This window comes from Oncorhynchus tshawytscha, linkage group LG05 (genome assembly GCF_018296145.1).
Source record: "Oncorhynchus tshawytscha isolate Ot180627B linkage group LG05, Otsh_v2.0, whole genome shotgun sequence".
NCBI classification, from domain to species: Eukaryota; Metazoa; Chordata; class Actinopteri; order Salmoniformes; family Salmonidae; genus Oncorhynchus; species Oncorhynchus tshawytscha.
The window spans coordinates 68,329,442-68,356,112 of NC_056433.1; the positions used below are offsets into that span (position 1 = coordinate 68,329,442).

General features: G+C 42.5%; 3 protein-coding genes across 21 annotated transcripts in view; 2 read left to right on the plus strand and 1 right to left on the minus strand.

Moving 5' to 3' along the window:
- The first annotated feature begins 553 nt into the window (after nt 1–553).
- LOC112251184 (60S ribosomal protein L5-like) lies at nt 554–5,241 on the plus strand. Its single transcript, XM_024422003.1, has 8 exons — nt 554–659; nt 1,321–1,390; nt 1,558–1,673; nt 2,071–2,205; nt 2,861–3,063; nt 3,612–3,789; nt 4,713–4,801; nt 5,080–5,241. Exons 1-8 carry the CDS (start codon nt 657–659, stop codon nt 5,180–5,182), a joined length of 897 nt encoding a protein of 298 aa, XP_024277771.1. The 5' UTR covers nt 554–656; the 3' UTR covers nt 5,183–5,241.
- Nucleotides 5,242–6,237: 996 nt separating this feature from the next.
- On the minus strand, nt 6,238–22,244 carry LOC112251187 (divergent protein kinase domain 1A-like). 11 transcript variants are annotated; one of them, XM_024422009.2, is made up of 9 exons: nt 21,988–22,244; nt 21,146–21,244; nt 20,888–21,025; nt 20,674–20,757; nt 8,508–8,642; nt 8,204–8,341; nt 7,789–7,965; nt 7,268–7,483; nt 6,238–7,080 (listed from the first exon to the last, which is right to left on the minus strand). In XM_024422009.2, the coding sequence occupies exons 3-9, from the start codon at nt 20,900–20,902 to the stop codon at nt 6,484–6,486; spliced, it is 1,362 nt and encodes a 453-aa protein (XP_024277777.1). In that variant the 5' UTR covers nt 20,903–21,025; nt 21,146–21,244; nt 21,988–22,244; the 3' UTR covers nt 6,238–6,483. The 11 variants fall into 11 exon arrangements, with proteins under 11 accessions (XP_024277777.1, XP_042178220.1, XP_042178215.1 ...); XM_042322286.1 differs by lacking the exons at nt 20,888–21,025; nt 21,988–22,244 and adding exons at nt 20,277–20,392; nt 21,488–21,600; XM_042322281.1 differs by lacking the exon at nt 21,988–22,244 and adding an exon at nt 21,488–21,600.
- The window catches only part of LOC112251185 (coiled-coil domain-containing protein 18-like), a 43,079-nt gene continuing 36,499 nt past the window's right edge, over nt 20,092–26,671 (plus strand). For 6 of the 9 annotated variants that reach the window (XM_042322279.1, XM_042322272.1, XM_042322277.1 and 3 more), the window contains exons 1-9: nt 21,691–21,817; nt 22,036–22,115; nt 22,242–22,400; nt 22,568–22,677; nt 22,750–22,878; nt 25,072–25,168; nt 25,344–25,465; nt 25,723–26,011; nt 26,219–26,291. In XM_042322279.1, the coding sequence (XP_042178213.1) occupies nt 22,065–22,115; nt 22,242–22,400; nt 22,568–22,677; nt 22,750–22,878; nt 25,072–25,168; nt 25,344–25,465; nt 25,723–26,011; nt 26,219–26,291 (1,030 nt within the window). In that variant the 5' untranslated portion in view covers nt 21,691–21,817; nt 22,036–22,064. Of the gene's footprint in view, nt 20,332–21,690; nt 21,818–21,940; nt 22,116–22,241; nt 22,401–22,567; nt 22,678–22,749; nt 22,879–25,071; nt 25,169–25,343; nt 25,466–25,722; nt 26,012–26,218; nt 26,292–26,671 lie in introns of those variants that run through there. The other 3 variants (XM_042322274.1, XM_024422004.2, XM_042322275.1) reach the window with 3 other exon arrangements.

Sequence of the window (26,671 nt, forward strand, 5' to 3'; positions counted from 1 at the left end):
AGAACAAACGGTCATCAAACAAACTTTTCTGGTTTTACATGGAAATTCCATTGCTTACAAACATATCATATTTCTTATATCAGCCACACCCTCGTCTGTCCTAAAAAAAACACTGACGTAAGACTCTTGCTTACACCATACTGTCTACTATGGAATGAAAATCAGACATAATTACAGAGAAACCCTCCCTTTGATGTCCCATGTGTCTTCTGTACAACATCCTTTGGGTCTGTTGTTTTAATTATAAACATGTTCCTATAGCAATGTTTATTTTTATTCAGTAGATGTTCATAATATGCATGCACCACACAGCATGGCACAGTCACAGTGTGATGTAATTTGTGTTGTAGGACACTTTGCAAATGCCTTCAATAAATGTACGTTGAGGGTTTATTACAAACCCACAAAGGAAAATACCTCAGTGATGCACATTTTTTATCATGTACTGTTGTTGGAGACATCTTATCACCTGGTATTGCCATTGTCCACCCTATACAGTAGAGGGCAGTGTAGCATTTGTCTTACTCTAAAGCTACATCCTGCTACACGCTATTTACGCAACATGCGCAATGCAAACTTCCTTTTTCTAATGCAGCGGAGTCAAATCCCCTGTCTTGACTCCAGGCTCCTGGTTAAGGAGACAGAAAAGACTGAAAATGGTTAGTAAAACGCCAAAATATGTTCCTACATACATATATAAGACATCAGATATGTGTTGTGTGCAATCACATGTTTTAGATGTTTTTGAAAGCCATAGATGAAGATGGATTCCGTCCAGCTACCTCTCACGGGGGTCTATCAAACGTGGCCTAATGGCCGCCTGAATCAATTCATGCTTCCTGTAGCTCTGTAGAGATCTTCCTAGCGAATTGTTTACTTTGTCTGTAATCAAGTCCAGTGATGTGAATCGCTAATAAACATGTTTATAGTGTTGCCAAAGTCGGAGTAGGGTCGAAATTAAAACTAGCCCGAGGCTAGTACTTATCACACCGGCTGGCTAGTAGAAAATGTGGTCAACTAGTTCGACAGTTGGTGAAATTGTCTTTTCATATATCGCATGGCACAGATTTTGGACCGGGATAGGGTAATGTGGTCAGTGCCCCAAATCCATCCCTGTGCTGAACATCGCAAAGTAGTGCTAACTAACTGCTAGCTAGCCCATCAACGAAGATGGGCCAAAGACTTGGTGTGACAATGTCTGACAGTTTGGCCACATAAAATAAACTTTCAGTGCAGCATGTGTAACGTTAGGTCTACTTTGTGTGTTGAAAAGTAGTTAGGTAGGTTTACCGACATGCTAATTACGTTACTGTCTTATAGGGTTTTGTGAAAGTGGTGAAAAATAAGTCCTACTTCAAGAGGTACCAGGTCAAATTCAGGAGGAGGCGAGGTAAGGGATTTCTAAATTGTCAAAATGATTTGTTTTAGCACGTGATTGGAGTTGCAAGAATGCAAATGCCATGACTGTCCTGATATTTCCTTTCACACTAAAGACCCTATTCATTCCATTGATAAAACTCCATCTCTCACTGACTTTGGTATCCTTGTTCTGCATAGAGGGAAAGACGGATTACTTCGCCCGTAAGCGCCTGGTCATCCAAGATAAGAACAAGTACAACACACCCAAATACAGGATGATTGTCCGCTTCTCCAACCGGGATATTGTCTGCCAGGTAAGATGGGGAAAATGTTGGAATTACCAGAATGGACAATCCATTTAGCAGAAACTTTTATCTAAAGCAGCTTTTGACAGTAACACATTCATCAGTAACACACAATTGACAGTTACACATGTGGGTTTGACTCGAACAGGCCACAACTCTGCCACCTGAGCACCATGCTCTAGTCCAGTTTAATCCACCTAGAAAAATGTGCGACTGTGTTCTCAGATCAATTCAACTAGATTGACCCCATCATTCTCACATGTCCCATGACGCTTTGATTTGAGTTAATCGGAGATGTCCCATACTATGAGGGGTTGGTTACCAGAAATCGGCGCAGCACACGCTTATGGCTTAAATGTTGTATACTATATTGTCATTATTTATTGTGTTATGTGATTTGCTCCAGATTGCCTATGCCAAGATCGAGGGGGACATGATCGTGTGCGCTGCCTACTCCCACGAGCTTCCCAAGTACGGGATCGCCGTTGGTCTGACTAACTATGCAGCAGCCTACTGCACTGGTCTGCTGCTGGCCCGCAGGGTAAGATCAGCTCTCATACACCCTTGCTCTGACCTGATGGCTCCCTCCATAGTTTTGTTCAGTTTGCAGCACTATTAGCGAATGTGTATTCTATGTTTCTACCCCGTTAATGAAAGCTGTCTTTTCTCAACATTGCATGTGCCATTTACTTTCCTCAAACCTTGTTTAGTCTTTTACACCTTGAACTAATTTCTAAGTTATTGACATAACTCTGGATCGCGTTCTGGATTGTTTGTTATAGAGATGCCATGATTCCCTGTATTACATGAAGTATGTCTGTTCTGCATCTGAATGGCCAAACAATCCTATTGAACCATGCATTTCTTTTTGCTCATTGTGAGGAATTGGCAGTTACAGGCGAAAGGCTACCTGTCCATTTGACTTGATCCACTTGTTTAGCAACTGACTGTAATATAATATGCCATTTAGTTGACTTAGTCATGTGTGCATACATTTCTACATTTGGATGAACATGGGAATGGAACCCACAATCTTGGCATTGCAAGCATGATGCTCTACCAACTGAGTCATACAGGACCTCTGCTTTAGCCACCTACGGTGTTTCTTGCTTGCTGAGCGAGAACACACTACCAATGTTGTCAGCTTGGCTTAATACTACAACCGATTTCTCTAATCCTGTTTTTGTCTTCTCCAGCTGCTGAACAAGTTCGGCCTGGACAAAGTGTACGAGGGACAGGTGGAGGTCACTGGAGATGAGTTCAACGTGGAGAGCATCGACGGTCAGCCAGGTGCGTTCACCTGCTACCTGGATGCAGGGCTCGCCAGAACCAGCACTGGCAACAAGGTTTTCGGAGCCCTGAAGGGGGCTGTGGATGGAGGCCTGTCCATCCCCCACAGGTAATTACTTCCCTGGCTTAAGAACACGTTTTTGTAGCCAGGGGCCGTATGTATCTAGTGTCTTGGCGTAAGACTGCTGATTTAGGAACAGCTCCCCCTGTCCACAATCTTATTCATTGTCATTGAAAAGGCAAAACTGATCCTAGATCAGCATTCCCACTTGAGGCACATGATGCATACATCCCCAGGTCAAGATTTGTTTGTAAGTCACACAGATCTGGGACTAGGCTAGTACTTCTGAAGTTGCCAGGATCTATGTGTTGCTTGATGATGATACACTTGAGGCTGAGCAAATTGTAGTTGGTCCTTCATTTGCCCAGGTTGATGTAACATGTCCTGTTTCAAGACGGGGCTGAGAGCAATATGAATCAGTAGTTTACCAGCCAAATGTTATGTTCTTGGTGTTCTGCAATCACTCATTTCATATGGCCTTAGTGAAGCTATTGGTCTTAGTGCACTGCCTATAATCCTCAGTCAATATGACTGGGTCAGTAGTCCCTTTCCGGCTGACATGGTCTTGTCCCCTCTTCCCCTTCCTTTCCCCCTAGCACTAAGCGCTTCCCTGGATATGATGCGGAGAGCAAAGAGTTCAATGCAGAGGTCCACCGCAAGCACATCATGGGTGTCAATGTGTCTGAGTACATGAGCTATCTGATGGAGGAGGATGAGGACGCATACAAGAAGCAGTTCTCTCGCTTCATCAAGAATGGTGTTGCCCCTGACACGGCAAGTTCAAAGTTCACACTGAACCCATTGTGATGTATCGGGAGGTGCCTGCAAATACATGTATATTAGTTAAATTAGACCACAGCTGGATGGTTACGTGTCTATCTGCACTATTAGCCACTTGGGATTGTATCACACACCCAGTTCTACCCGGTTTTCACTGAACCAAACTAAACCTGAGCTAGCATGGGTTGCTACTACTGCTCTGTTAAATTCTTAGGCCTCATGCCTGTAAGCATACTGGGGATCATATCAGCTTATGCAAATAAATTCTGAAGGGAAAGTTGTGCTGAATCCCAAACCAGTCCCTTCCCCTTGGCCCTGCGTTTGCGTGTTCACTGAGAAATATTTAAATGTAAAACACAATTGCGTCATTCAAGTCACCCGTGTGTCCTGAAGTTAATGGTTTCATTTAATTCCCTTGTCACTTAGGAAGTGTCCCTTGGAGTTGTCAGCAACACGTGACACCAGAGTGCCCTCAAAACGATTTGGTAGGGGCGAGGGCCTGGTTTGGGATTCTGTGTTAACTTACTGTCCATTGCTTCAATCTTATCAATGCTCTCTGATCTACAGGAGGGGATAGGGGTTGATTTGGAATTTTTCAATAAGTCTATGTAGTAACTGCTGCTTGATGATGATAGACTTGAGGCTGAGCAAATTGTAGTTGGTCCTTCATTTGCCCAAATTGATGTAATCAACGTTTCAAGACGGGGCTGAGAGCAGTACAGTTAATACATTTGTGTCATATGTACTAGTCCTAAAATACAACTGGCATCCAACTCATTCCTATCAACTGGATGTGTAAAGTAAAAACTACTGCATCCAGCAGGAGCCTCTGTACCATTGTGTTAATGTGTATTTGGTCTGGAATGTACTTATTTACCCACTACATGGTACTATTGTTTGCCACACTTTTCTCACAGGTTCAGGAGATGTACAAAAAGGCCCATGCTGGCATTCGTAACAACCCAGTCCACGAAAAGAAGCCCAAGAAAGAAGTCAAGAAGAAGAGGCAAGTTGATGAGCAATTTTGGCTATTTTATATTGGAATGCAGTACTTACTACTGCATTGTTGGCTTTCATGCTGTTAGGACTAAAACCTGATGGTGAACTTGACTAGATGATCATGGTCCAAGTTGGGGTCAATTCCATTTCAATCTACCTCTTTGTATTTTAACACATTTCAGTTTACTTATTGCATTGTCCCCTGCCCTTGGCATTGTAGTCATGTTCCCTGACATTGTTAAAATGCATCGTAATGTAATAATTCTGACATGTTTTGTCTCCCAGGTGGAACCGTGCCAAGCTCTCTCTGGCCCAGAGGAAAGACCGTGTTGCTCAGAAGAAGGCCAGCTTCCTCAGGGCTCAGGAACAGGAGGCTGCCGACAGCTAAACTCTGGTCCTAATGATGTAGGGACAATTCTTTGTTCTAATAAATCTACAGAAAAAGAATATAGCCTCTGTCTGTTATTGGTTTATCCCTCTATTATAGGAGCTACTGTTTTGAAGTGTTACCCATATTGTTTAAGTGGTTGAGATTGTAGAATTGGACATGGAACTGATTTACTTACTCTCCTGATTCAAAACCATCCACCAGGGATATTCAAATATGGACCTCCAATCCAGTTTCACTGCTGATATCATTTTTTCTCATTGGGAATTTATTTAGACCTGGGACACCAGGTGGGTGCAATTTTAATCTGGTAGAACAAAAAACAATGCTGACCTAGCTTGATTTGAATACACCCGCTATAGACAGTGTTCAATGCAGATTTTAAATAGATGGAGGGAAAAGTTGACAATGGAATACAATTGCCATTGTTTGCTAGAAATGTATAGTCAGTCTAAACATTACACAAATTAAGGGGGAAATTAACCCCGTCCCCCTCAATTTGTAAAGCCTTTTTAACCGACGGTTTGTTTGTCCCTCTATATACTGAAAAACATTCAACAATGTCAATTGAAATGAATTCATTAGTCACCAATCTGGCTTTCGCATGACTGAGCAGGGGTGCAGTCAGGTTAAAAACAAAAGGTCTATCGACTAGGGAGCCAGGCCCAGCCAATCAGTTTTTCCCCACAAAAGGGCTTTATTACAGACAGCTGATGAAATGGAGTAATTCTCTGGGTGGCTGGTCTCGGATGATCCCACAGGCGAATTAGCCGGATGTGGAGGTCCTGAGGCCGGTTTGATGTACTGCCAAATTCATTAAGACTGAGGCAGTTAATGGTAGGGAAATTTAGTCAATCCTCTGGCAACAGCGCTGTTGAACATTCCTGCAGTCAGCATGCCAATTGCATGTCTCAAGTTGAGGAAGCATCTGTGGCGTTGTGTGATCAGTGGCCGTCTGTCCCCAGCACAAGGTGTACCTGTGTAATGATCATGCTGTTTTGTCAGGTGGATTGATTAACGCTCAAACATTTGTACACAATTTGAGAGAAGATTTTTGTGCATATGGAACATTTCTTGGTATCTTTTATTTCAACTCATGAAAAACGGAACCAACACTTTACATGTTGCGTTTATATTTTTGTTCATTATAGTTCCCTAAAAAGCATGAGGGGGCAGCAGTAGTGTTCATCTGTGTCCTGATTCTCCACCCTTTCCCAAAGTATGGATTTACAATGGTAGAAACGCTGTTCCAATCAATACTTTCAAATCCAGGGTCAGGATGTACCTATGTTTTCACCTCATTAGGAGTCCTTAGTGTGCGATATCTTTTTCCACAACAAGCTCTTCAGGTTGTTCAGTATAAGCGAGTGTTCCATCTCCATCTGTTCGGCCGAGCCCTTCAATGCTATACATGCATACAGCTGTTTCTCCAGCTCCTCCTGAATGTCAGCCGGCACCCCGTTCAGGAGGTAATCCTTCAGTGCGCCGCACGCCTTGGCCAGGTTGGGCTGCGTCACCTCTGGAGTACACTGGTGCTTGGTGAGGTCACAGGAAGTACGACAGTCGGCACCGTACAGACAGTCCTCTTCCGTGTCGCACCGCCGCTCCCTCATGGCTTTCTGGAAGGTGGCCTCAGGGACAATGTGGCGAGTGTCCATCACCTTCAGGTCGTGGCGGTCGTTGTAACCGAAGCCGTCCGCGCTCACGTCACACATGAGGAAGGAGCCGAAGGTCCCGTGGAAGACATCCTCAACAAGCTCCAGGAGGCCGATGGAGATCTTGGCCTTGCGGGGCCAGGAGGGCGTGAACCACTGGTCCATGCTGCGTCGTACCCCCGCGGGGATCCACAGCTCCACCACCCAGGGCAGGCTGATGCCGTACAGGGGAGCATAGGGCACCTTATCCATCACGTACAAGTTCAGAGAAAAAGGGAACAAGAGAGATGGGGGGTATTGGAAGAGGCAGAGGAGAGAGCTGTGATGACTTTCATCACAAATATGCTCATGATTGCTAGATAATTTGTGTTGTCTGAAGAAAATAATCCCTGTTTTTATTCTTCATAAATGGGCATTCCTATTAGATTACCTTCTCCATCACATACAGGTCCCCACAGAAGCCCAGGAGCCTAGGGGTGTGCTCTCGGTCCTGCAGGACTATTGCTAGCAGAAACTCATTGAGCTGGAGAAGAGCCCACGTGGAGCGGGCCTCCGGCAAGGAGATGAGGCCATCTTTGTTGTAGTCGGCCACGGAGAAAACCAGGCTCACCAGGTCTGGAAGGTTGGCCTGTTCACCCACCTTGGTCTGGAGAGGAATAAGGGGTAAGATAAGGGGTAAGAGATACCTTCGTAGCAGAACTGCATTAATGAACACGCTAGCCACTAAAGTCATAACACACTAACAAAGATGGCAATAAGTTACGTGAATGTGAATACTGTAACAAATATCAATTAGCATTTATGAAATATTGGTGCCCTGATTATAAATGCATAATGTATGGATTATGAATGTGTTATGAAGACCTTGAAATAAGTGTTGCAGACATGAACCTATTAATAAAAGCTGGTAGTCTAATGAATCACACTGGGATGAGATGACAGTATTCTGACCTTGAGGTGGCTGAGGACCATCTCTTTGAACTTCTCCACGGAAGTTCCCTTGGTGGGCTTGTTGAAGGACGATGCCTCCTTCCTGTGCTCCATCTCAGCTCCCAGGTTATAATGAGGAATCTCTTCCATTTGGCACTTAATCACCCCCTCTAGGTCCCCCCAGCCACCTGAGTACACCTGAGACACACATAAACATGCTGGTGCTAGTTCTCAGACACAGAAGCACTGTAGCTCTAAACACTATGGGTGAATCTCACAAGTCCTTCCTTGATTCCTCATGTCCTCTCTCCACACCACCTGCCCAATGTCAGAGGGAATTGAGAAGCAGGTGGATTGGAGGAGAATATCCTTGGATCTTCTCCTCCAATGCTCTCCTTCCCTCTTACATTTTGGAAAGGAACGACTTGAGATTTACCGTAGAACTAGGATCAGAGTCAGATCTGACCTGGTTGTTCGGCTTGGCAGAGAGACACTTCCCCAGGTACAGCGTGTCTTTTTCACACAGGCTTCTGCATGCCGAGCCGTCGATCACTCCTTTCCTGTACTTGTCACACTTGGATAAATAGACATGGTGTTTGTTTGTATAGTAACTCACAGGATGGTTTCAATACAATATGGAAGCTGACACTGGAATGCTGTATTTGAAAGAATAGTATATTTTTAACCAGTAGGAGGCTCCATCAATTTACTTATTTCATATAAGGAAATGGGGAACTCACTATGGAATTCTTGCACTCATGTCCACGACATAGCTCTGAGTAGGATGAGTACTCCACATACACCACCCAGCTACCCACAAACACTGCCAGCCACGAGAAGAACAGATACTTCATGTGCAGGTAGGAGAATCGGGCCTGAAACAGAGAGAGCAAGGGAGTGAGGGAGAGAGTAGATAATGAGATAGAGGGGGAGAGAGAGCTGTGATGACTTCCATTACATAATAAGATCATGATCAGAATACATATGACACTTGAACAGAACTTGACCCAGATATAGTGAGACTGAAGACATGTAAACAGCATTTAGTTAATGTGAGTTTGATTATCCACAAGAGTAAATATCATGGAATGTAGAAAATGTATGATAGGTATGCTAAAAATTGCCCCACATTTATGTTGCCATAACGATAAATCATATTACCAAGAAAGCAAGAATGTGAGGTTGAGACACTCAGCACTAAAGGGATTTCCAGTCATTTCCATAAGCAGGCTGATCTAGTACCAGTAGTGTAGTTATCCAATGAATGAATGAATAGCTCCTTCACTGGGGTGCATAATGAAATATGAAAGTTTAAGAATCTGAGAATCAGTATTATAACAATCCTGCAGAATAGATGAGGTGAGAGATAACACACTAACATAATTTGCGCTAAAACAGGGTCAGGTTGTGAGACGTGAAGATTCATAGAAAGAACCAGATTCAAAACGACACTTCCTCAAAAACTAATGTCAATTTAGATTTGAGTGGGTTTCAACAGAATGCATTTCGAATGCATTGCTGTGCCAGAAAATCCTACCTTTCTCCATGTTCCTCAGGAACTAACAGCAAACAGATCCATTTGAAATCTAAATGCCACTCAATGAAATTTGGCCGGATTGCCGTAAATCCCAGACCCCTCGTGGCTTGACATTCTCTAATCAGACAACTTAAACCTGTTTACTGTGTTATTCCTCTCCAGAAGGGCTGGGTGATCTTGTAAAATGTATAACATGTGAAAGGAATAATAACTATTCTTATTGAGAGGGAGAGCATGAGAGAGAAACAGAGTGTGCTTGGGGACAGGGAGTCGATACAGCCATAGGGCTCTGGTAAAATGAAGTGCACTATATAAGGAATAGGGTGTCATTTGGTACATAGCCAGTGACAGACAAAGGAGGGAGGAGGGGTGAGGCCTTCTGTCTTGTTCCCAGTGTCTGTTGCGCCTGCATCTATGCTTGTTGTAGTCTAGCAACCATCTGTGAGAACAGACCATGTGACTCGTTCTTCCTAGACCGACTTGGCCACTGCAACAGAGAGAACAATAAATCACTGAACTGAGGTGGGTCATATAATGAGGGGGGAGAGCGAGAGACATATCTATATATTCTGTACGAGCCAGCATTGAGTCAATCATGTAATTTAATGTGATCCCATATAGTGGCTTGCGAAAGTATTCACCCCCTTGGTATTTTTCCTATTTTGTTGCTTTAGAACCTGGAATTAAAATAGATTTTTTTGGGGGGTTGTATCATTTGATTCACACAACATGCATTTACACAACTGCATAACTATCTACAACATATTACAGTCCTTCATTAAAACGTAATTCTGCTCACTGCTATAACAGCACATTCATGTACACTATATATGAAACTGTTAGTAATGAACTAATTTATTCTAATTAGAGAGCAATTGATGGAGAAACAGGCCTTAAATTGGGATATACATGGGTAGTTGCCTATAGGAGGGCCTTGTGGAGTACAGTAATACTTCATTATTACAATGACTATTGATTATGAGCTCTGTAATTAACAACCCAATGGTTTTCTGTGGTAACACATGGTTAGTTACAGGCAGACAGCTACTGTACAATCTTTATCCTTTTTGACACTCCAAATTGTTATTGCCTTTTGATAACATTTTCTTCCTGATTCATAATTCTAAATGGAATATCTTAATGTTCTCAGTAGATCAATAATGGCATTACTTCAACACAGAAAGCTGGCTGAGTGGAGGAATAACAGACATTCAGAAACACTTTCTATTCCATCTATTAATAATGACTATGTCCAATGTTTGACAGTGATGGACTCCCCTAGCCTCTCTCCCTCTCCCTCTTTCAGTTCCAATTTGCTTTATTGACATGACTCTGTCTCTCTCTGTATCTCTTCTGTGCAATTCTCAACTTAATACAGTACTTTGAGTGCCAATCTCAATTTCTCCCTCTATTCCATGTTGTGATGCTGTGTGTGGATCTGTAACCACTTCTTACTCAATTCCCACATTTCATTACTGTCCAATGACTATGGACAGAATGATTAACCGACATGATTGTGAGTAAAGGTGAACTCTTGCATCGTCTTTGCCCAGCACAATACCACTTTCCAAAGATGAACCCTTTACGCAAATGAGGAAAAGCGAGTCCCTGTTTTCTGAATTGGATTTCTATAAGAACTCTGTTATTAGTGATGATGCACAAGACTGGGACTTGACAGATGTGCATTCCCTTCATCTTCCACCCACCCTCTTTCACTGACAGTAAAGATGACTCTTCTGAAATCAATTTAGCCCTTCAGTCTGCATCCATCTCGCTCTCTAATCTAATCCTTCTCTCTCTATTCAATGGACCTCTTACTGTAATGTCAGTCCATTACTCTCCTCTTTTGTCTTTGTCATCTCAGTGTTGAGAGCTGTGGAGTCTTTTATTTTACCTTTATTTAACTAAGCAAGTCAGTTAAGAACAAATTCTTATTTTCAATGACGGCCTAGGAACAGTGGGTTAACTGCCTTGTTCAGGGGCAGAACGACAGATTTGTACCTTGTCAGCTCGGGGATTTGATCTTGCAACCTTTCGGTTACTAGTCCAACTCTCTAGGCTACGCTGCCGCTCCTGACTAGTCACAAGTCACTTCTCTATTGTGACTGCAGGTCCAGAGCAACCGCTTTTTAGCATATATCTCTCCCCACAGCCCAACCTCATTCTGTGGTCCTAGACCTGGACGGTGGTTGGAGCAAGCTAGAGGTCAAAGAGCTGGAATCTCAGTTAACCCTTTTGTGCTTAGATTTTTCCATACTTGTGGGAAGAGTTCCAGATAAGTGTTCTCCCAGCCGTAGTGCCTTGATATTAAACCTAAAATATTCAGCATTCCACAGGACCGACAACTGCTCAGAGTGTCATTTACAACAGCATGGTGTCTAGTGTAGTCCATCTCTACATGCAGGCTGATCTCTGCCTCGGTCTCTCAGAGAACCAGATACACTTGACTTGGGAGGTGTGCCACAAAATACGAATAATAACAATCTGTAGCTTTCCTTGTAATTTCTCTGTGGCATTCCCTGGTCAAGTAATCTGAAGACCTCATACACTTGACTTTACACTGAGCGAACAAAACATTATGAACACCTGCTCTTTCCATGACATAACTTTCACCTGGTCAGTCTATGGTCCCTTATTGATGTAACTTGTTAATTCCACTTCAATCAGTGTAGATGAAGGGGAGGAGACAGGTTAAATAATTATTTTTAAACCTTGAAACAATTGAGACATGGATTGCGAATGTGTGCCATTCAAAGGGTGAATGGGCAAGATAAAGAATGTAAGTGCCTTTGAACGGGGTACGGTATTAGCTGCCAGGCGCATTGGTTTGAGTCAAGAACTCCAACGCTGCTGGGTTTTTCATGCTCAACAGTTTCCTGTGTGTATCAAGAATGGTCTACAACCCAAAGGACTTCCAGCCAACTTGACACAACTGTGGGAAGCATTGGAATCAACATGGGCCAGTATCCATGCCCCAACGAATTGAGGATGTTCTGAGGGCAAAAAGGGAGTGCAACTCAATATTAGGAAGGTGTTCTTAATGTTTGGTATACTCAGTGTACTGTATATACTGTATGTTTAGAGTGAGCATAAATCGGTAGGTGTCCTACTACTTTCCCAGTGTTTTTTTACAAATCTAAACTGAAAGAACTAATCTCAATTAACCCAGAACTAAAGTATTGCGTAATTGGTCAGAGGCTCGATGAAGTTCAGGGTCCATATGTGGGAAGACAGAAAGAGTATCAGAACTGAAACAAAGAGCTCCACCCTCTCTCTTTGCCAGTTGCGGGCAAGTCTATTGCCAAATGTTCCCTCCCCTTTCGAAATTCGAAAAAGATGCTAACACCTGTGAAACCAAGATTTGTCCAAAGCACCGGAACTAATGCTGCTCGTTATCTCACGCATGCCATTGTACAAATCATGACAGATCTACAGTAACATTTATGTTTACGTAGTCTGTCCATGAGAGACTAAGAGAACTGCTACAAAGCAGCATGACCACACAAACAATACACTGTGTTCCATATTGATTCTTGCGTAGGTAGGTGCTGTAAATTGCATCCAACTGCAAAGTCATTATAGATAACACTCTGAAGGGAAATAAATATGTGGTTGTTCTTTAAAAATCTATGTTTTGAGGGCTTTCATTTGAACTGTGATTATGCATTTCTCACTCCTATACAGGATCCTATAGGCTGCTGGTGGGGAAAGAGCAAGGCTACGTCCCAAATGGCTCCCTATATAATGCAAATAGTGCCCTATGGGCCCTGGTAGAAAATAGGGTGCCATTTGGGATGCACTGAGTGTGATATCTCTCTGAGCCTGCACAATGCACACAGCAAATAGTAAATGACACCTCCTTCCTTTAGAGACTTGGAGTCCTGGGAGGAAGAGATGGATGCTGGGACAGATGAGTTACTGGTGCGTAACTCCTATGAGAGAGAGGGAGATGCAAGCAGAGAGTTTACACAGGTGGTACAAAAAGAAGCTCTCACCAGGAAACATCTTCCACGCTTGATGATTCCCATGTGTGTGCACTGTGCATAAGCCTATTAGTGTTCCCATCTAGAATATTAGGGAGGGAAATGGTTTGCCTTTGTCTGTGACCCAATCTTTTAATTCTCCATCCATCCCTGCTTCATCTCCCCTCTCTCTCTCTCTCTCTCTCTCTCTCTCCCTTTCATCTCCTCTCTCTCATCTCTATCCCTCGCAAGGCAGTTATCCCACTGTTCCCCAGGCGCCGATGACGTGGATGTCAATTAAGGCAGCCCCCTGCACATCTCTGATTCAGAGGGATTGGCTTAAATGCGGAAGACACATTTCAGTTGAATGCATTCAGTTGTACAACTGACTTGGTATCCCCCTTTCCTCTCCCTGTTCATATGTCCTGCCCTCATCTCTCTATCCCTCTTTCTCTCTCCCCCATCTCTCCATATATCTCTCTCTTTCCATTTCTCTCTCTTCACAGCTGGAGAGAGTGCCCATTAGAGAGGACTAGCTTTATGATCATGAATAATGGATGAGTGGTGAGCAGGGCTGCAAAACAAGTGTCAGCATAGAAATGGATCAAGAGCAGAGAACATTTCTATCTTCTCTCCCTGCGTATATGGATGCCAAAGAGCCGTTTCAGGTCACAAATAACAAGTGCTTTGTCCATGTATTTGTTGTGCATCCTTAAGTTGCATGGACTCAATATCTGGACCTCTGCTCGGTGTCAATTAAAAAGGCTGGACTGTAGTTAGGGTTAGTTAGACTATAGTCCCAGCACACCAGTGGTCTCTGTGTGTCGATTGAAATGTTGGTATCTCCAGCATGTTTCAGACATAATATGTCGGGGATAATCAATTACACTTTCTGCAGTTCCTTCTAAGGAAATAAAACCCAAGGCCTGGTGGGATGCATGATTATTTAGTGGCTAAACAATGGCTAAGGCTGTGTCCCTTTATAGTGCACCACTTTTGACCCGGGATCTTAGGGCAAAGGTAGTGCCCTATAATGACTCTTTCCGCCCTTCCCATCCACACACCCCATTACATCACCACAGCTCTGATTACAGCTGGTAATTAATAACAAGCAGTCACAACAGCCAGGATCAATGCTGCCTCATTAGCTGTGTTTTAGGGCTCCATCCCCTTTATAGTGCACTTCTTTCTACAAAAACACTATATAGGAAATATGGTGCCTTTTGGGAATCACACGCTCTCTATTTGTGTGCCTGGTGCGGGCTCTGGGAGATGTAACACTGTCTCTGTCTGTCTGTGCTATGTGCAGGAGCTACGCGGTGCCTGGTTGAGCGGACTCATCCCAGTCCCAAGCCGGACAGCATACAGCAGGCAATAAGAAAGACGCCACCTCTCCCTCCTGGTCGAGGACACACCCCAATCCCCACACTGACTCAACACTGCGACAATAACACTACATGTTAACAGCAGATTTTGGGCCAGTTGTTCACTTTTCACTTACATACTGTGTAGATACATATGACATGTTCATGGCCTGTTGTAAGTTACAGTCTCCTAACATACAAGTATGCAAAAATACACAGTCTTGCTCTCTCTTCCTCACATATGCGCACACACAAACAAGCACACACACGTGCAAACAATCACGCAAACCTACACACACGCACAGAATAGCAGAAGTTGCCACAACAACTTAACACATTGCTTTTTAGTTCTCCTCTTGTGTCACAGGACAAAGTGACATGTCAATAGCATTTAATTCTGACTTCCTGCTCTTCTGCTCCAGATTAGTTAATCAGTTCAGCCTATTGAGCATGTCCAAAATACAAATTAAGTTTACACCTAAGGAGAGTGGGGTGGGAAGAAAATACTAACCAGCTAAATGCTGCATCTTAAGTAATATTGATTAAATTAGGCTCCCACCATGTCCTCTGGGACAAGCTTAGACCTCAAACAGTGGTTTGTGAACACATGCTGATAGATTCATGCACTGCAGAGCATGGAGAGGAGGCGATATGGGAGAGAATGGAGAGATGAGAGCACGCAGGTGTTCCCGAGGAGAGAGAGTTGTGGAAAGATGAGTTGACAAACAGCTCCTCCTTAAACCTCCCCACATCTGAGTTTAACTGACTAAAATGTAGGTAACCAAATCTTCCAGAAACATACCATTTAAAACTTTGAATAATTTGCTCTGTTCTGGGCATGTGTGTTCTAGCTGGCACTGTCAAACTGTGCCAACATCAAATAAGATGATCAGCATCGTCATCATATCCCCCTATTGCACATACTGACACAGTTCCTCATATTCAGGCTCGGGCCACAGGGGTACATCAGACCTGGTTCTCTCTCTTACTTCACAGGGACAAAACCGGTGGGTGGGCAATGGACATCGGTCATTTTAATTTTTAATTGCCATACAAAAATACAGCAGTGCCTGATCACATGTTCACACTGTGTTAAATAGGTGACAAATCACAACAGACACGTTTCTAGGCTACCCATATTAAAATGTGCAGCCAGGGCTACGTGTTTGGTGATCTCAACTATGGCTTTCACAAAGGCCCATAGGGCTTTGGTCAAAAGTAGTGCACGATATAGCGAATAGGGTGCCATTTGGGATGAGTCATTCCCAGGGTCTAACTCTGGTGGTAAAGGACTCAAGGAGCATTGGATGTCAGATCTGGATGACTGGGTACAATAAACTGGACCCAGCATGGCAGGATTACCCTGTCTCCTGACAGACAGACAGGATCCATGGAGCAGTTTTATCTCGGCTGGACCACTGAGCTCTGCACCCCCTGACAACCATGGCCTTCCACAGTATGTAGCCTATGTGGAGATTCAAGTTTGGACGACTGCGATAACTTCCGCCACACGCAGTGCAATGTCTGACACTATTACGAGTAAGTAGGAAAGCAGACCAAACTGTAGACAATAAGTCTTTTGATGCTCAGGATTTGTTGAATGTTTTGTGGAACAATTTGTAATCTCTCATGGCTGTTTACGCAAGATTTTTGGTCTGGTTTAATGAGATTAAATTACTTGTGACATTCTGGGAAATTCTGTAGGCTACAAGGATACGTACAATTTTAAACAGTGCTCTGCATAGATAAAACAATCACAAGAAATCCATATCTCCAAGTAGGACATCTGCTTGGGGTTTTATTTACAGTTGAAGTCGGAAGTTTACATACACCTTTGCCAAATACATTTAAACTCGGTTTCACAACTCTTGACATTTAATCCTAGTAAAACTTCCCTGTATTAGGTCAGTTAGGATCACCACTTTATTTTAAAAATGTAAAATGTCAGAATAATAGTAGAGAGAATGATTTATTTCAGCTTGTATTTCTTTCATCACATTCCCATTGGGTCAGAAGTTTACATACACTGAATTAGTACTTGGCAGCATTGGCTTTAAATTGTTTAACTTGGGTAAAACATTTCAGGTAGCCTTCCACAAGCTTCCCACAACAAGTTGGGTGAATTTTAGCCCATTCCTCCTGATAGAGCTGGTGTAACTGAGTCAGGTTTGTAGGCCTCCTTGCTCGCACACACTTTTTCAGTTCTGCCCACAAATGTTCTATAGGATTGAGGTTAGGGCTTTGTGATGGCCACTCCAATACCTTGACTTTGTTGTCCTTAAGCCATTTTGCCACAACTTTGGAAGTATGCTTGGGGTCATTGTCCATTTGGAAGACCCATTTGCGACCAAGTTTGAACTTTCTGACTGATGTCTTGATGATGCTTCAATATATCCACATAATTTTCCTACCTCATGATGCCATCTATTTTGTGAAGTGCACCAGTCCCTCCTGTAGCAAAGCACCACCCCCGTGCTTCACGGTTGGGAGGGTTTTCTTCGGCTTGCAAGCCTCCCCCTTTTTCCTACAAACATAACAATGGTCATTATGGCCAAACAGTTGTATTTTTGTTTCATTAGACCAGAGGACATTTCTCCAAAAAGTACGATCTTTGTCCCCATGTGCAGTTCAAACCGTAGTCTGGCTTTTTTATGGCGGTTTTGGAGCAGTGGCTTCTTCCTTGCTGAGCGGCCTTTCAGGTTATGTCGATTTAGGGTTTGTTTTGCTGTGATACTTTTGTACCGGTTTCCTCCAGCATCTTCACAAGGTCATTTAATGTTGTTCTGGGATTGAACGCATCTCCTTCCTCAGTGGTATGACTGCTACGTGGTCCCATGGTGTTTATACTTGCGTACTATTGTTTGTACAGATGAACGTGGTACCTTCAGGCGTTTGGAAATTGCTCCCAAGGATGAACCAGACTTTTCCCATGATGTTAAGCAAAGAGGCACTGAGTTTGAAGGTAGGCCTTGAAATACATCCACAGGTACACCTCCAATTGACTCAAATGATGTCAATTCGCCTATCAGAAGCTTGTAAAGCCATGACATCATTTTCTGGAATTTTCCAAGCTGTTTAAAGGCACAATCAACTTAGTGTATGTAAACTTCTGACCCATTGGGATTGTGATACAGTGAGTTATAAGTGAAATAATCTGTCTGTAAACAATTGTTGGAAAAAATGACTTGTGTCATGCACAATGTAGATGTCCTAACCGCCTTGCCAGAACTATAGTTTGTTAACAAGAAATGTGTGGAGTGGTTGAAAAACAAGTTGTAATGACTCCAACCTAAGTGTATGTAAACTTGCGACTTCATCTGTATGTATGTATGAAATCGGCATGTCTTACTGGAGCGACCAACCGGCGAGTGACGGTGTTCCATCATGTTATGACCTCATTAGGAAGACGCAGAGTGGCCTGGAAAAACCTCCGTGGGACTAAGATGGCAGACACACACACACTCCCCCTTGTGACTGCAGTCACTTTTCACTTACATGGCTACTCACACAGCTGTGTGAAGGAAAAACAGGCACAAAACAAAAACGCAGCTCAGAGTGTGTCTCTTGGCTGAACAAAACAGACAGATGAGATGATGAGACCAGGGTTTTTGATTCCGTCTGAAAAATAAATTACATTTTTAATAGATATGTTGATCACTGGGGGAAAAAATAGCTACAAACATGAACCATATCTAACTAAATTTAAAAAAGGTTGGGCTCTATAAGTTGCAGTAAAACACCACTCGCATTGTAAAGGTTGGATCTCCTACATGGTCTAGAGAACACCGTTTTTCTCAGCTTTCCAAGTTGATTCAGAAAGTATTCAGACCCCTTGACTTTATCCACATTTTTTTACGTTTAGTTTCCCCCCTTCAATCTACACACAATACAAAATTCTGACAAAGCAAAAACAGGTTTAGACATTTTTGCTAATGTATAAAAATAAATAAAAAGATGACAAGTTGTCCTTTAAAGTTCATGTGGATAATCTTGTGACAAGCTTTAACTGAATTTTCTTTTCTCGTAATAAGGCTTGCTTCCCGCTTATGGCTAGAAAGAAGCTTGTTCAGGCCACTTTTCTCTCTGTAATTGATTATGGTGACTTGTGTATATGTATGCAACCTCCTCTGTCTTACAGAGACTGGACTCTGTTTATCATGCAACCTCCTCTGTCTTACAGAGATTGGACTCTGTTTATCATGCATCATTGCGCTTTATTACAAATGCCAAGTCACTCACCCACCATTGCACCAAATTGGACCTCACTTTATATGTGTAGAAAGATACAAATGTATGTGTTCATCTACAAAGCCCTTTTGGGTAAACTCCCTCTTTACCTCTGTAGTCTGGTCTCCTTCACCACCACCAGTTAACATACCCGGTCTGCTAGGTGGTTGCTACTTAAAGTCCCCAGGACATTCACAGTATGAGGCAAGACTGCCTTCTCTTCTTGTGCATCAGACGCATGGAATAATCTACAATCCATGCTTCATCCAGATATGTTAGTGCCACTGAATGAATTTAAAATATTGATGGGAGACTGTTACAGAGGAGTGTAAATGCTTTTTTTTTTTAGGCTGGATCATGTTGTTGTATGTTTTAATTATGTAATGTACTGATTGTTGATGCCTTCTTGGCCAGGTCTCCCTTGAAAAAGAGACTCTCGGTCTCAATGGGCTTTTCCTGTTTAAATAAAGGTTAAATAAAATAAAAATACAGGACCTATATACTAGAAAGAGGAAAGCCCCAAAAAGACTCCAATCACCCAAGTCATAGACGGTTCTCTCTGCTCCCTCACGGCAAGCAGTACCAGAGCACCAAGTCTCGCATCAAAAGGCTCCTTAACAGCTTCTATCCCAAGCCATAAGATTGCAGAACAATTAATCAAATGGCCACACAGACTATTTCCATTTTCCCCCCCTCCCATTGACACAGTACTGGTATCCCCTGTATGTAGCCTCGTTATTGTACTGTGTTACTTTTTTACTTTCGTTTATTTGTTCAATATTTTCTTAACACTTTCTTGAATGGCACTGTTGGTTAAGGGCTTTTAAGTTAGACCTTACCATGAAATGCTAGGTGTAGACCTGTTGTATTTGGCGCATGTGACAAAGTTTGATTTGATTTGATCAAGTTGGTAGAAACATCTCAAGGATGATCAATGGAAAGGATTTTTGAAATGGAAAATATTTTTGAAATGTTTTATCCATTTTAGAATAAGGCTGTAACGTAACAAAATGTGGAAAAAGTGAAAGGGTCTCGATACTTTCCAAATACACTGTATACTAAGTGTACAAAACATTATGAACACCTGGTCTTTCCATGACATCGACTGACCAGGTGAAAGCTATGATCCCTTACTGATGTCACTTAATGAAGGGGAGGAGATGGGTTAAAGAAGGATTTTTAAGCCTTGAGGCAATTGAAACATGGACTGTGTATGAAATTCAGAGAGTGAATGGGCAACACAAAATATTTAAGTGCCTTTAAACGGGGTATGGTAGTAGGTGCCAGGTGAACTGGTTTGTGTCAACATTAGAATTCAACAACAATTTTTCAACAACATTACAACATTAGAATGCAAAGAAAAACATTATCTAGCAGTCCTTGGGATTGAATGCAGTGCTCTCATCCATGGAAAAATACCTTGTATCCTCCTGTCTTGTGTGAAAGCTGGATGATCCCTGTTGCTACAGAAACGGTGAGTGCCTACTGAATTGGGCCAATGACTACAGCTCTTGGGCATCGACAGAGCAAGTACGCTATTGGAAATGAAATAGGATCAATCCAATACTCAAAGAAACAGTTGTATCAGAAACAACAGCCTCAATAATGGCAATGACAACCATATAAAAGCCAAAATTGCAATATTTTAATCTTCGGTAAATTGTAAATGAATGTATATGAAATCGTGTCCAAAAGAGCCTTATAATATTCAAAGTAGCCTACCATACAGGAACATGAATAATCCCAACTGTCCAATAGTGAATAGGTGATTGTCCGATCACGATAAAGTATAGGAAAGATTTCCCACTGGGTTTACCTGTATGTAGATAGGCTTCCTCAGCCAGACCCATGAAAACAGACCTCTTGCCATGGCAAATAGAGCACATCTCACAACACTAACCTGCCAGAGGAAGAAATCACAATAAGAAGCGAAACATAGAAATCTAATCTCGTTTTCTGCACAATTATTCTGCCTTCTTGTGTAGCAATAATTAACCACAGTGTGTACAAATAATAACAGTCCATTTCACCAAATCCTTTCTCATCCTCCGTCAAATAAGCTCTTCCTTGGAAGTGCGCTTTCAGTGCTGCAAAATAGCAGCCACTTGAACGCTGCAGTACTCTGCCCACGAGACAGAGTAGGAGGGGATGGTATCGGAAAAGGGGTCCTTGATAAAGGCGTATAGATTACAATACTGTCACAAATGTTAAAGGCCCAGTGCAGTAAAAAACGTGATTTATCTACGTTTTATAATATTTCCACATAATGACGTTGAAATAATACTTACAATTTTGAAAATGATGATAATGCTCCTTTAGTGTAAGAGCTGGTTGAAAAAACTGCATGACATTTCAGCCTGCTTTAGTGGGATGGAGTTTTGTCCTGCCTGGAGACATCCCCAAGTGGTAAATTAGTTAATAGACCAATAAGAAAGAGTTCCAAAACTCTGCCATAAACGACTGTTTTTCAGTTTTCCCCTCCTTGCAAAATTCTTGCTTGAGAAATTGGTCTTTGCTAAGAAACGATTGTTGTTTGTTTTCAATTAAAATGGTCAAAAACAATCGCAGTGATGTACTTAATTGTTAACCAGAAATGATTTGCTATAGAGATAAAAACGTCTGCTTTGTACCCTTAAAGAAAAGCTGTTCGGTAGACTGCTACTGTGTACTACTGTATCTGTCTAAACAGCACACAGACAAAGTTGTCAAATAGTTTCTATACCGTCTTTGGTCTTACTAAAACGGTTACAAAGAAACACGCACGTTCTATGATTTTACGTCAGTTAATCATGAAACAGAGCGCCGGATTCCTATCATGTTGTAAAACAACACCACTTCATCCAGCATGTAGAGAGAAGTGTGGAGTGAGTGGCAGGCGAGCTTGATTGTATTAACTCTTCGCACCTATGTTATTTAGACTTTATGTTCAACCTTACCATGTCCACCGATTAACCAAACAGGTAAGAGCAGCACATAACGAAGTAACTAAGCAACTGCCTCCGAACAAGCCATCTACTTACTGGTGGCTAACTAACATAAGCTAGCTAGCTAACAAACGTGCTAGTTAACGTTAGCTAAAATGCTAACCAACTGTAATATGTCGCTGACTTTGGTGTTATTGTTGCCTTACCTCTGAAGTTTGGTGTACATACTTCATCATTGATTTTATTGCCCCCAGATTGCCACTGTACACACACTCTCACCAGGATGGCTGAAGAACGCAGGGTCTGTAGCAGTGCCCCACAAGTTGAGTCAAAGGTGAGACAAGCTAACCGTAAATAGAGGCTTGCAAGAGATTATACTTTTTCTTTAATGTATGTGATTGATTTCTCAAATAAACTGCTATTCAATGGAGGAATGCATTAAAAGTCATGTTTTTTTCAGCCTCCCTCTTCAATAAGGGAACTGGAATCTAAAAACTTGCATCTCAGAAGGAAGTTAAGCTCAGTGGAGGAAGAAAGTGTTTCTGTGATGCAAGAAAACAGACAACTGATCATTGAATTGGAAGCAGTGAATCTCGAACTTGCCAGCTCCAAAACCAAAGTATTCCAGCTTATGCAATTTCATACAACCTCTGCCATTATTAATGATTATAACGCTATTCATGCAGGCCTTTACAGAGGGCCCAAATAATTGTTACTAATGTGGGTTTGGTTCCACAGATGCTCAGCTTGAACTAATACAAATTTGTTCACCTACAATGTTGACAGGTCCGGGTTCTGGGTTCCACCGTAGGGTCTAAGACTTCTAGTGTGTGTCATATGAAGGAGGAGATTGAGGGTATGAAGGCTGAGGTTGAGGCCCAAGGGAATGCACTCAGGTTGGTAGGAGAATACACATACACACCTTTGTGAATGCAGTTGTGCTGGATGTGTTGCCATGTTCATTGTAGAGATACAGAAAAGAGGCTGGAGGAGACTGAAGAGACATTGGTTATTAAGAGCAGACTAGTGGACCAGCTACAAGAGGAGCTGAAGGCTGCTAGGGCTGAGTTAGAAAACAGGACTAATCAGGGGATAAGGTAAGCAGTGATTATATTTTCTTTAACAATCCCCACTTACTATATACATGGAGTTCTCAAAATATTTAGAACACCCCCCCCTTTTGCCTTCAGAACAGCCTCCGTTAGTCAGGGCATGGACTCTACAAGGTGTCAAACGTTCCACAGGGATGCTGGCCCATGTTGACTCCAATGCTTCCCACAGTTGTCAAGTTGGCTGGATGTCCTTCAGGTGGTGTACCATTCTTGATACACAAAGGAAACTGTTGAGTGTGAAAAACCCAGCAGCGATGCAGTTCTTGACACACACTGGTGCGCCTGGCAGCTACTACCATACTCCGTTCAAAGGCACTTAAATCTTTTGTCTTGTCCATTCACCCTCTAAATGGCACACGTACACAATCCCTGTCTAAAGGCTTAAAAATCCTTCTTTAACCCTTCTCCTCCCCTTCATCTACACTGATTGAAGTGAATTTAACAGGTGACATAAGTAAGCGATCATAGCTTTCACCGGGCCAGTCTGTCATGGAAAGGACAGGTGTTCTTAATGTTTTGTACACTGTATGTAATACACATCACCTGATGTCACTTCCTTGTACTAGTGCTTGTTTGTTAACTAAGATATACAGTTGAAGTCGGAAGTTTACATACACCTTAGCCAAATAAATTTAAACTCAATTTTTCACAATTCCTGACATTTAATCCTATTAAAAATGCCCTGTTTTAGGTCAGCTAGGATCACCACTTTATTTTAAGAATGTGAAATGTCAGACTAATAGTAGAGAGAATGATTTATTTCAGCTTTTATTTCTTTCATCACATTCTCAGTGGGTCAGAAGTTTACATACACTCAATTAGTATTTGGTAGCATTGCCTTTAAATTGTTTAACTTGGGTCGAACGTTTCGGGTAGACTTCCACAAGCTTCCCACAAGAAGTTGGGTGACTTTTGGCCCATTCCTCCTGACAGAGCTGGTGTAACTAAGTCAGGTTTGTAGGCCTCCTTGCTCGCACACACTTTTTCAGTTCTGCCCACACATTTTCTATAGGATGGAGGTCAGGGCTTTGTGATGGCCACTCCAATACATTTACTTTGTTGTTAAGATCTGCCAGATGTTAAGCCATTTTGCCACAACTTTGGAAGTTTGCTTGGGGTCATCGTCCATTTTGGACCAAGCTTCAACTTCCTGATTGATGTCTTGAGATGTTGCTTCAATCTATCCACATAATTTCTCCCTCATGATGCCATCTATTTTGTGAAGTGCACCAGTCCCTCCTGCAGCAAAGCACCTCCACAACATGATGCTGCCACTCCTGTGCTTCACGGTTGGATGGTGTTCTTCGGCTTGCAAGCCTCCCCCTTTTTCCTCCAAACATAACGATGGTCATTATGGCCAAACTGTTCTATTTTTGTTTCATCAGACCAGAGGACATTTCTCCAAAAAGTACAATATTTGTCCCCATGTGCAGTTGCAAACGGTAGTCTGGCTTTTTTATGGCGGTTTTGGAGCAGTGGCTTCTTCCTTGCTGAGCGGCCTTTCAGGTTATGTCGATATAGTACTCATTTTTACTGTGGATATAGATACTTTTGTACCCGTTTCCTGGGATTGATTTGCACTTTTATCACGAAAGTACATTCATCTCTAGGAGACAGAACGTGTCTCCTTCCTGAGCGGTATGACGGCTGCTTGGTTCCATGGTGTTTATATTTGCGTACTATTGTTTGTACAGATGAATGTGATACCTTCAGGTGTTTGGAAATTGCTCCCACGGATAAACCAGACTTGTGAAGGTCTGCAATTGTTTTTCTGAGGTCTTGGCTGATTTCTTTTGATTTTCTCATGATGTCAAGCAAAGGTAGGCCTTGAAGTACATCCACAGCTACACCTCCAATTGACTCAAATGATGTCAATTAGCCTATCAGAAACTTCTAAAGCCATGATGTAATTTTTTGGGATTTTTACACTAAGTTGACTGTGCCTTTAAACAACCTGTATGTAAACTTCTGACCCACTGGAATTGTGATACTTTGAAATAATCTGTCTGTAAACAATTGTTGGAAGAATTACTTGTCATGCACAAAGTATATGTCCTAACTGACTTGCCAAATCTGTAGAAGAAATTTGTGGAGTGGTTGATACACTTAGGTTGGAGTCATTTAAAACTTGTTCATGTAAACTTCTGACTTCAGCTGTATTTTCCTTTCATCCCAAAGAGTTGAGCAACAGAGAAAGGAAGCTCTTGTTACTGCAGAGAGGCAGACATTGGCTCTCCGGAGTTACAAGGGAAATATGTCTGAGAAACTGAAGAAGGTATGGAATAAGACAAATGGCGAGTCAAGCTATCTAAATTGCAAAAATGTAGATGTATTTTAAGCCTGTTTGTTCAGAATAAATGCTTGTCAGTACATGGTGAAATGCGCTGCTTAGGTTTAGACATTGAAGTCTTTGCTTGTATAGCAACGGGATGCTGTGTTGAGGTCCATAGGTGTTGGACAACGAGGCCAGACTGAAGGAGGCTCTTATCCAGTGTGATAAAGAGAGAGTGGTGTGGGAGAGGAGGTGTCTTCAGCTAGAGCAGGACAAGACCGAAATGAACCAGCTGATCGGGTTGGTACTAAAGTGTCTGCTCGTCATAGCTTACTTATGAATTTCTGAATCAACCTCTGAAAATGTGTTTTCATCTCAAATTAATTCATCTATGTGGTTACACTTCACTTAAATCATCTGTGATGAGGAGGACTGTGTAAAAAGGACAATTTTGCTTAAAACCATGACATGTGGAGATTGGTTGTAGTTAGTAAAATACTAACACCACTGTGATGGACATACCTATCGTAATAGTAGTTGGGAATCTCTCTGACCAGCCAGTTGAAGGAAGAGTCGGTCAGAGCCAAGGCGATGAGTGTAGAGAGCGCCACGTTGCGTTCTCGTCTGGAAGAGGCCTCTGTCCGGGCTGTGGAGCTGAAGAGAAGACTGAGTGACAGGGAGATAGTTGAGAAGGACATAGAGGTGTTGCGGAAGGAGTGTAGGGACCTACGCCACCTCACTACCAGCCAGGAGCAGAGACTGGAGCACTGTCAGAGAGAAGCACAGCAGAGCCAGGCTGAACAGGCCAGCCTAGAGGCCATCCTCAGCCTCCTGCATCTTAGAGAGGTGAGCATACTCCCTACTACACTCTCAAACTATACCCTCTGTGTATTGTCTATACATGCTATATTCTGTATGCTGTATATGCCCCATAAAACCATAGTGCACCCTGCTTATTGCTAACTCAGCATACCCTCAACTCTGTTCCAGACAATGATGGTGGACAAAATGTACTATACTGTTATGTAAAAGTGATCTAAATATTTGTTATAGAGTGGAGGGGGATCACTCTGTGCTAAGCCTTGTCTGCCAGCTCCATTCTGTGATGTCCCCAAACTCAAGCCAGGTGATTTCCCTAGCTTACTCTTCAATACTAAACATTATATTGTAGTCTGTATACACTGAGTGTACAAAACACTATCATGCTCTTTCCATGACACGGGTGAATCCAGGTGAAAGCTATGATCCCTTATTGATGTCACTTGTTAGAGCACTTCAATCAGTGTAGATGAAGGTGAGGAGACAGGTTAAAGAAGGATTTTAAAGCCTTGAGACATGAATTGTGTATGTTTTCCATTTAGAGTGTGAATGGGCAAGTGTCTTTTGAACAGGGTATTGTAGTAGGTGCCAGGTGCACCAGTTTGTGTCAAGAACTGCAATGCTGCTGGGTTTTTTATACTCAAGTTTCCTGTGTGTATCAAGAATGGTCCACCACCCAAAGGACAT

Bases quoted from the DNA above. Each gene is read 5' to 3' on its own strand.
- LOC112251187 (XM_024422008.2), bottom strand. From the start codon at position 22,017: ATGATGAAGTATGTACACCAAACTTCAGAG. The intron at 20,758-21,987 runs GTAAGGCAACAA...TTCCTCTGGCAG, and splicing joins ATGTACACCAAACTTCAGAG to GTTAGTGTTGTGAGATGTGC. The intron at 8,342-8,507 runs GTGAGTTCCCCA...TATTTATCCAAG, and splicing joins ATGAGTGCAAGAATTCCATA to TGTGACAAGTACAGGAAAGG.
- LOC112251184 (XM_024422003.1), top strand. The intron at 3,790-4,712 runs GCAAGTTCAAAG...CTTTTCTCACAG, and splicing joins ATGGTGTTGCCCCTGACACG to GTTCAGGAGATGTACAAAAA. The intron at 4,802-5,079 runs GCAAGTTGATGA...TTTGTCTCCCAG, and splicing joins AAAGAAGTCAAGAAGAAGAG to GTGGAACCGTGCCAAGCTCT.